The following is a 9,469-nucleotide window of genomic DNA, read 5'->3' as shown; positions in this document are numbered from 1 at the left end:
TGAGGACAGCTGAGAAGATCATTGGAGTCTCTCTGCACTCTATTATGCACATTTACACAACACGCTGCCTCCGCAAGGCCAGCAGCATTGTGGATGACCTCACACACACTCTTTACCCTCCTGCCATCTGGAAAAAGGTAGCAAAGCATTCGGGCTCTCACGACCAGACTGTGTAACAGGTTCTTTCCACAAGCCATCAGACTCCTCAATAACTGAACTGAACTGTACCGAGCACAATACACACACATGCACACAATCGCACACACACATGCACAATCAACTGTAACTGCAATGGCCCACACCAAATGCACACTCTTCCAATTTAGATCCATGTCTACAGCACCATCATATCAAACAGTTTACATGCTGTTTTGCACACAGTTTTTGCTCTTTGCACATGCTGTCTCACATTTCATTTGATTGCTGTTTTGCACAGTACATTACATGTAATACCTCATGTATTTCTGCACACGTAATATCAATTGAACATACAGTATGTACACTGGTCAGTGCTGTTTTTGTGTATTGTCTTGAATTTTTTGTCTGCACTGTCTTTTGTCCTGCACTGTCTTGTTTGTCTTGTCCTGCACTGTTTGCACCAGGTTGCACTGATGCACTTAATGTATCTACAGTAGAACTAACTTACTAAGTCCTTAGCGCTGTCTTTGTTCTATGTAGCACCATGGTCCTATAAAAACGTCTCATTTCACTCTGTACTGCAACAACTACTGTATATATGGTTGAAATGACAATAAAAGCTTCTTCACTTGACTTGATATGTAACTCTATGTTCCTCTTTCTTCTGGAAATAAGTGTTAACTACAGCCATTTCCATCTTCTTAACAAAGTCCACCACCATCTGTCCTTCTAGGTTCCTTTCCTTAACACCAAACCTGCCCATCACCTCCTCATAACCTCTGCTCCCCTCACCAACATGCCTGTTGAAGTGTTTTCCAATCGCTACTCTCTCCCATCTAGGAATACTCTCCATCACCTCATCTAACTCACACCAGAATCTCTCCTTCTCCTCCTAATCTCAGACCTATACTCCTGCTTTTCCTTATCTCTCCCTCCTCGAGCAACAGTAGTCCAATGTCCACCAGCACAGAAGTCACTGGTTTGCTAGAATAATTTTCCACACTGATGTTTACTGTTGGAATTGAGTTAGATTTTATACTGTAAAATAAAAATGTAATGAGTAAACAAACTTTCATCTTTCCAAATGTCTTTATTTTGAGTGTGTTCACAGTAAAAAAAGAAATAAAAATAAAAATAATTATATATATAATAAATATATATTTTTTAATATATAAAATATAGATTTTTTTTCTTTTTTCTTCCTGAAATATATTTATCCACAGTTATCTATTAAAATATTACATTATATATTATGTATATTTAATAAGACTAAACCTATCACAATATATGTTTTGGACAATATTTCAATTGTCCAATAAGATTTTTCATAGAATGTTATAAGACTCGGCTCAGTAATCGAGATATTTATTGTTTTTTAAAATAAAAATCACATCTCTATGGAAAAAAATAAGGTTGATGAAAATCTATTTTTGAACAAAAACTTCAAATCAGTTTTTGGCGCACTTGAGGAAAGACATTTTAATCGATTACAGACCGCTTGCTCGTTTTAATAAAGATCGTTTATAATACATTTCAGTAAAACTATAACTGAAGTGATAAAAAAATCCAAGCGGATAAAAAGAAGGACAACAAACGATGTAGGAAATGATCGATGTTGTCCTGTGTTTGTATTTGTCCCCTCGATAACTCGTTAACTCTGAGTGTGATTCTACATCCTTATAGAGGTCAGAGGTCATGCGTCTAAACCGTCTCGGAAGTGCTAAATGCTGCTGGTGTTTTTATTACCGTGGTCCGATCTGACCATGTGGATTTAAAATCGTTGTGTCTAAAAAGCTTCTGTGGTTCCTCCACGCGTTTATTAGTAGCTTCTGGTCGTTTCTATCGAGCTGTATTCCTCACAACTAGCTGTTTATCGACTGATGCTAACTAGCCTAGCTTAGCATTAGGTAGAGTTGGGCAAAGTTTTTGGTTTCAGAGAGTTAAATAAGTTCACTGAGTGATTCAGGGGGCAGAAAACACGGATCCGAAAATGCAGGAAATAATCGCCAACGTTGATCATTTAAAGTTTGATCTGGAGATCGCTGTGGAGCAGCAGTTAGGGGCTCAACCGCTGCCTTTCCCAGGAATGGACAGTAAGTGGAATATTAAATGTGCAGAATAAACAATAACAACAACAAAAGACACATTTTCGTTAATGTACACATCCACGTTATTCTAGAGATGCACTATAGTGAGATCAGACACTGATGGTGTAAGAGTGAGGAGGTCTGGGGTTCAGTCTGTGTTCAGTGGGGTTGAGTCAGTTTTCAGTGCAGGACACTCGAGTTCTTCCACTCCAACCTTCTTCATGTCTTCATGGAGATAACAAAACTCTGGACTTCTTAGAAAATTAGTGAGATCAAACACTGATGGTGTAAGAGTGAGGAGGTCTGGGGTTCAGTCAGTGTTCAGTGGGGTTGAGTCAGAGTCAGGGCTCAGTGCAGGACACTCGAGTTCTTCTACTCCAACCTTCTCAAACCATGTCTTCATGGAGCTCTGTGCACAGTGTGCACAGCAATAAAACAGTGTTTGGGCATCTTTGGAGGAAAAAACTACATATGTGTGTGATTTTCAGGTGTCCACAAACATCTGGCCATGGATTTTATATGTGAGAGTAGATGATAAAGCACATTGGTGGATGTAGGATTTTTTGGCTGCTCTTCTTGCTGACCTGCTGTAATCTTTTAACGTTTCTCTTTTCAGAATCAGGTGCCGCCGTATGCGAGTTTTTCATGAAATCTGCTTGTCTAAAAGGTATTTTTGAACTCTTTTACTATACTGTACTATATATTATAGTATTATTCCGAACTGATCCATTTCTCTTCTGGAAGGTGGAATGTGTCCTTTTCGGCATATCAGTGGAGAAAAAACGGTGGTTTGTAAACACTGGCTTCGAGGATTGTGCAAGAAAGGAGATCAGTGTGAATTTCTGCACGAGTATGACATGACGAAGATGCCAGAATGCTATTTTTACTCCAAGTTTGGTTTGTGTTTTTCTCTTGTGTTTATGTATTCATGTGTGATATAAGATTGTTTGTTTACTTTTTAGTTATTTAGTTGCTTACCTGACGTGCTTGCGTACTTGCAGGGGAATGCAGTAATAAAGAATGTCCTTTCTTACACATTGATCCGGAATCTAAGATTAAAGATTGTCCGTGGTACGACCGAGGGTTCTGCAAACACGGTAAGGATTTTTCAGATTAAAAGGGAAAATTTATTTATTTATGTTTGTCAGAAATTTTGAGAGTGATTTCAGATCGAACAGAAAAAAACAAATCTTATATTGTATAAGAATATTTCTTTTTCAAGTTAAGGACTTAAAATCTTAAAATACTATTACAGCATTAAATGGCATCTGTTACCTAGCAACCAGTGATGCATGAAACTGAAGACGACCGGTTTAAGGTGTGGTTCATCTGAATCAGCTCCGCCTCTGAGAGATAGAAGGCTTTCACACGGGCAGTTTAGTCTGAATTAGAGCACGGATTAAACATTAATAACGTGGACAAACTGGAAATGTGCCGTGTTTCCTGTGAACACAAACAAAACTCGGCTCCAATGTTGTTCAGGAAGTAAAGAAAGCTGCGTGTGTGTTTTAGCCGATGACGACGTGATTAGTTTCATGAAACTCGAGAAGCACAGAAGAGGTGAAGAACCTTACTGCGTGTAATAGCAGCCAAATGATAACAAACAACCCTCTCCATGTGCGCTTGTGATGACGTAAGAGGAACGCAAATGCATCAGGGTTTGATAGAACTGAGCGAGTCTGAAAGCAGACCGAAGCTGCGGAGGACGTCTAGAACAATCACACTCGAGCTCAGACCTCAGCAAAGGCTCATAGTGTGAAATCCAGCTTGTTTTTTTTTTATAAAAGGTATTGAAACCATTAAAGATTAAAATACAGCATTGATCACATCAATCAATAAAAAAACACAGAAGAGCAAAAAGCATGAATCGTTAAGCAGTTCTGAAAAAAAGGTGAGTTTTGAGTAAAGATTTCAACTTTAGACAAATGAGTGTAATCTGGGTGTTTGAGAAGAGAGATGAAAAGAGGGAGAGGGGGATGCTTTGGTACTCCAGGTCCTGTGCTTAGTTCTTAATGGTGAAGACAGGAATTTGGAGGAATATCAGAGGAACAAATTCTAAGGTTATGAATAGCTTTGAGAGCGACAGAGTTCTGGATGTACTGGAGTTTATTCAGGATCTCGAGAGCCTGTTATTGCAGTGGACTGTAGTGGGTGTGTGAAAAGTTTCTGCAGCAGAGAAAGAAAGAGACAGTATTACAAGCTATGCTTTTTTTAAGGATAGAATAAAAAAGTTAATAATCTTATAAATAAATGTGTGTAATCCTCCCGTTCGATCTTTGATCAAGGCCCGGACTGCCGACACAGACACACGAGGAGGGTCATCTGTGTTAATTATCTCGTCGGATTCTGTCCTGAGGGCAAGTCGTGCAAGTTCATGCAGTAAGTTCGGTCCATTCCCATCCAACATCCGTTAAGTTTGATAACTCTTCTTGTTTTGAGCCTTATCACAGATATATGACTGTGTTTCTAGCCCACGCTTCGAGCTGCCTATGGGGACAAACGAACAGCCTCCTCTTCCTCAGCAAGTCCAGACTCAGCAAAAGGTTTAAAAAGCTTTCATTTAAATATGAACCCTGATGTCAATAGTATAAAGTCACTGTTCTGGCAAACACTAATTTCTGTAACTCTTCTGTAAACTTTTTTTTTTAACCCCTCAACAGCAGAATGCACAGAACTTAAACAGATCATCGTTGTCACTGATTCAGTTAACCAGCAACAACTCTAATGCCAATAGCAACCATCAGAAACCTTTACACATTCTCGGAGTATCGCAGCCTCAGAACAACACGGGTGGCTCCCGAGGCCCTCGTCCGCTGGACCAGGTCACGTGTTACAAGGTCAGTTGACGCGTCTATCCTGTGTGTAGATGAGTGTTCATGTAGCTTGTAGATGTGTAACTGACTGGAGATTTTTATACTACAGACCTTTTCAAAGTGCTTAGTCTTTATTCATTGATTTATTTTATTTTTTTTTCAGTGTGGAGAAAAGGGACATTACGCAAACAAATGCACAAAAGGACACCTGGCTTTTCTAAGTGGACAGTAATGTTCTACTTCACAACGTTTCCGCTAATAAACTGCTGGAATTTCAGCTCAAAGACAAACAATGTTCGGTCTGTTAAGAGTCTCAGCGGTCACTCTGGTGGACTTTCTCTGCCACGTTCACGAGAACAATTTCAGTTCTCTGCCATGATCAACTTCTGTGGGAAGAATGGAAGAAAAAATCAGCAGTCGATGTTATTTTTAAGCTCATAGTTCTAGACTGCTGGGAATCTAATGTCCAACAGGGAATAAAATTTTGGGAATGTTTGCAGGATTCAAGTAGAAAAGGAAAAAAGCAAAAAAACAAAAACAAACAAAAAAAAAACCTGAGGATAAACTGTTCAATTTCACTGTTACCTTCAGTGCCGAGTTCTCAGGATTTAAATCACCAAACTAGAACCATCACTTGATGTCATTTGGACGAACATCCAGTCTGATTGATTCAAACCTTTGTATTTCCGGTGCAGAGTAAAAACGTTTGTTCTGTTAAAACGTGTGTTTTATAATCTGTGAATCTCATCCATGAAATATGTTTTGTTTAGAAGTAGCAGAGTCTAAATCTGAGGAAATGAAAATTGGCACTAAAGCAGACAAAATGGAAAATAAATAAAATTTGTATTGCAAAGCAACTGATTTTATTCCTGAAAATAAAACAGAGGAGCATATTCATAATAAAAACCAAACACAAGTGTTACTTAATTTTAGTTTATTTCTTGGGCACAAATAAATTTATACACAACATCATCCATGAAAGAAAGGTGTGTTGATCACACTCAGCTCCAGAGACTCGGTGGTCTGTGAGGTCCAGGCTGCTTCAGTGGTGCTTTCTCCAGCGGTCATGCTCTGTTACGAAGAATAGGAGAATTGTGTTCATGAAATTATATCAGCACTGAGTGTAACATTTGACATCATCTAAATGAGCTCGATGTAAGTCACTACAGCCTGGGTGTGTTAGTAATAAATAACTCTGTAACGGTGACCCTCCAGGAGACGTGATGCAATAAACATGAAGAGAAAAATGGTTTAATAATACTACTTACTAATATGATCATATTCCCAAATGTAGCTCAGTACAACATAACCAGCCAGGATCATGGCTACACCACCAAAGCCTCCCTTCTTCACATTTATGTACTTGTTGTAATATCTTTCGTAGCCTATGAAAGACAGAGAGATATGAACAACAAAAAAAAAAACAGGCACATGGAGGTTAAAACACTTAATACGTGGGCACAAAACTGGACAGGTGGTGACTGCTTAATCATCTGCCACAAACCGTCTCACCTTTGCGAACAGACCCGAGCAGGCCGTTGGGGGTGAAGTCGCGTGTACCGAGCCAGGATGGGAGCTGACCGAGCTTCACATCCATGAGCCTCTTCTCAGCCAAGGGCACTGGAGACAAACATTGTGTGTACAGTCGATTACAGCTTTGTTTAATTAAAAATCAAACCTTGTTATTTCAGAAACATGAAATTCAAAATTCAACTCATTAGAACATCACTTAAAAAAAATAAACATGGATATTCATTCCCATCAGCAGCTGATCAACAGCATTTAGCAACATACAGTCAGTTTAAATAATATTTAAGATTATACTATAAAAATAAGATTATACATTTACACCTGATTTCTGTAACAGACTTTACAATAACATTCTCCATGTTGGATTATACACTGAAGGTCCTTTAACCATAGTCCTGTGATTAAAAACAATTCTGCTTACATTATCAATCAGAGTAAACTGGCTGATGCAGAAAATGTATACAGTACTTTATGTTCTTAATCAGGTGGTCAGGGCTTTAAGCCCCAGCACAATGAAGCTACCAGTGTTGGGCCCTTGAGCAAGGCCCCTAACCCTCTCTGTGTTTCAGGGGTGCTGGATCACGTCTGACTGTGTCTCTGTGCTCTGACCCTAACTTCTTAACAATTGGATACGTAAAATAAAGCATTTCACTGTGCTATAATAAATATAGGCTGCTGCTGTAGCATCCTCCTGTTGGTGGCTCATAAAAGAGCATCACATCAGCACTCAGATTTTAATTTCAAATCTCTCTCAGCTGAAAGCATTTCACAAAACAAAGCATTATTTTAAAACTTGTGATTTTCTGTGGGAGTGATCATTAGTGTTAAAATAAAAAAAAAAGTTTCACAGCCTGATAACGACACGTTCTTCACAGTTAATGAAGAGCAGACGCTGCATGCTTCTTTTAACAATAAAAAAAATACAATTTATTAGGATATTATGTACAATTTTTTTAAAATGCCATAACCTTATAACGTTCTACTTCTTGTTCCTTTACAACAGTGTCTGCAATTTTTTTTCCCAATGCCATAGAATTAGAACCATTTACTTTTACTTTTCAACAAAGTCCACACATCTCTGCACTGCTATAGTCCTTATTCCTAAATATATACTACATATTTATCTGCACTTGTCTATTTGCACAATTGCTACTCTGCACTTCTGATAGATAAAGTTCTATCTGTCTTTCTATCTATCTATCCGTCTATCTGCATGTCTATCTATCTACCTATCTATCCATTTATCCATCCATTTATCCATCCATCTATCTATCTATCTATCTATCTATATGTCTATCTATGTATGTATCTATCATCCATCTGCCTGTCTATTTATATATCTATCCATTTATCCATCTATCTGTCTGTCTATCTATCTATCTGTCTAAATCAACATAAACTCAATATACTTGAGTTTTCTTGTCCTGTGGGCTTCATTATGTTTGTATCTGATGTTACTCGCATTAGGGTTTGATTCTAGTCTATAGACAACGAGCTGGGATTAGTTTATAAACACTAACCTTCATGAAGACTAACTGAGCTAAATGCTAATGCTAACGCTAACCGTGCTCTCGCTATTAGCCCCAGCTCGCACTCACTCACAGTCGTATATCCACATTCGACACGATCACTGGTTAATTGTACAGTCAAGCACATTTTAAAAGTAAAAGAATTAATATAACAAGTCAATATAACAAGGCGACTCCATTTAACCCAAACAAATGACAAGTGTGTGTCAGAAAGACCTTGACTCGAGCTACTAGCTTCCTCAGGCCTTTTTATAACGATTCCCTTATAAATAATAAGACGTGTCTGCTTTAATCATATTCTCTAACATAATACACGACTTGCGTATAACGAACAAACCGTCCAACGCATCATTAGGTGTTATTATGATGATTATAAACAGTTTCCAACACCGGTTACCTGGTCTGTCCGCCATCTTGCTATAAGCCTGGAAGCTGCCGCGTTGTATGTTGGGAATAAAATGGAGAGGAAAGGCAGAGGGCGGGGCGTCTAAATCTCACAGACATGACGTCATGTCTTGCTTCTTCTTCTGTCTATTTAATGGTGTGTTTCACACAACACAATGGTTTGAATGACTCCAACTACAGTACTGAGAAGTAAAAATGACACATTAAATCATACCTCTCTCTTATATGCATATTATATTCACTTAATTCTACTGTTATTACTATTTCTGGTTCATTTTTTTTTTTGTCTATTTTTTTAGGGTGACATATTTCACCCATAATGCTATTAAACTTCCTGCTGATATGAGTAGGAATTTGTCTCTATTTAAAAGAGTGAGAACTTAATCCTTCGTTTTGTTTATCGTCCTCACCTCCTGATCTTTACGTTCTGCTCGAAAAAAAGGTTTCATGGCTTCAAATGACACGTTTCATGCTAATCCCACAATCACTGCCGTTCCATAAGTCTTGTACGTAAGTCTTGTCATCTCCTAAAGTGCTAACTGGACACTTTACAACTGTATTGTAGAATGACGTTTGCTCTATGACATTGAACATCACTGATTACTTCTAGTGCAAACTAACAGGCGTATATTAACTCAAGTGTCCCTTGCGTAGAACGTATATATAGACCAGCCATCAGATTAGCACCAGAACCTCTAAGTACATCAAAATATTTCAATACAAATTTATTTAAGGTGTTTAGATGAACCTTTCGTCATTATCAGAGGTGGAACATCAAAGCTAATTCACTGCACAAGTCATAACTGGATAAATATGACATCTCCTTCCCTACTTAAGTTGGTGTATAGCTTTATGCTCTGCTTTATGGATACTTGTGTTAAATGAAAGTGTCACAGCATCTGGCACAAGTCCCAGAAGACTCCTGCCATTTCTTATATTCTTCTAAAATAATGTGATGGCTGAGTAA

The 9,469-nt window shown here is 38.2% G+C and overlaps 2 protein-coding genes across 3 annotated transcripts; one reads left to right on the top strand and one right to left on the bottom strand.

Annotated features, from left to right (window-relative positions):
- The first annotated feature begins 1,829 nt into the window (after window positions 1-1,829).
- cpsf4 (cleavage and polyadenylation specific factor 4) lies at window positions 1,830-5,965 on the top strand. 2 transcript variants are annotated; one of them, XM_060897636.1, is made up of 8 exons: window positions 1,830-2,231; window positions 2,842-2,892; window positions 2,970-3,122; window positions 3,227-3,322; window positions 4,511-4,604; window positions 4,696-4,768; window positions 4,889-5,062; window positions 5,202-5,965. In XM_060897636.1, exons 1-8 carry the CDS (start codon window positions 2,129-2,131, stop codon window positions 5,268-5,270), a joined length of 813 nt encoding a protein of 270 aa, XP_060753619.1. In that variant the 5' UTR covers window positions 1,830-2,128; the 3' UTR covers window positions 5,271-5,965. The 2 variants fall into 2 exon arrangements, with proteins under 2 accessions (XP_060753619.1, XP_060753618.1); XM_060897635.1 differs by having other exon boundaries at window positions 4,886-5,062.
- On the bottom strand, window positions 5,958-8,616 carry atp5mf (ATP synthase membrane subunit f). The gene is made up of 4 exons (XM_060897637.1): window positions 8,495-8,616; window positions 6,551-6,658; window positions 6,307-6,423; window positions 5,958-6,109 (listed from the first exon to the last, which is right to left on the bottom strand). The coding sequence occupies exons 1-4, from the start codon at window positions 8,508-8,510 to the stop codon at window positions 6,081-6,083; spliced, it is 270 nt and encodes an 89-aa protein (XP_060753620.1). The 5' UTR covers window positions 8,511-8,616; the 3' UTR covers window positions 5,958-6,080.
- Window positions 8,617-9,469: the final 853 nt, after the last annotated feature.

This window comes from Tachysurus vachellii, chromosome 21 (genome assembly GCF_030014155.1).
Source record: "Tachysurus vachellii isolate PV-2020 chromosome 21, HZAU_Pvac_v1, whole genome shotgun sequence".
Classification (NCBI taxonomy): domain Eukaryota; kingdom Metazoa; phylum Chordata; class Actinopteri; order Siluriformes; family Bagridae; genus Tachysurus; species Tachysurus vachellii.
The sequence above is the reverse complement of the archived record's forward strand: the minus strand, read 5'-3'. Positions and strand labels throughout refer to the sequence as shown.

Excerpts from the sequence above, each read along its gene's own strand:
- cpsf4 (XM_060897635.1), top strand. The coding sequence starts at position 2,129 with ATGCAGGAAATAATCGCCAACGTTGATCATTTAAAGTTTGATCTGGAG. Across the intron at positions 4,769-4,885 it reads AAGTCCAGACTCAGCAAAAG|CAGAATGCACAGAACTTAAA; the intron begins GTTTAAAAAGCT and ends ACCCCTCAACAG. Across the intron at positions 5,063-5,201 it reads ACCAGGTCACGTGTTACAAG|TGTGGAGAAAAGGGACATTA; the intron begins GTCAGTTGACGC and ends TTTTTTTTTCAG.
- atp5mf (XM_060897637.1), bottom strand. Across the intron at positions 6,424-6,550 it reads GCTCGGGTCTGTTCGCAAAG|GCTACGAAAGATATTACAAC; the intron begins GTGAGACGGTTT and ends TGTCTTTCATAG. Across the intron at positions 6,110-6,306 it reads TTGGGAATATGATCATATTA|AGCATGACCGCTGGAGAAAG; the intron begins GTAAGTAGTATT and ends TCTTCGTAACAG.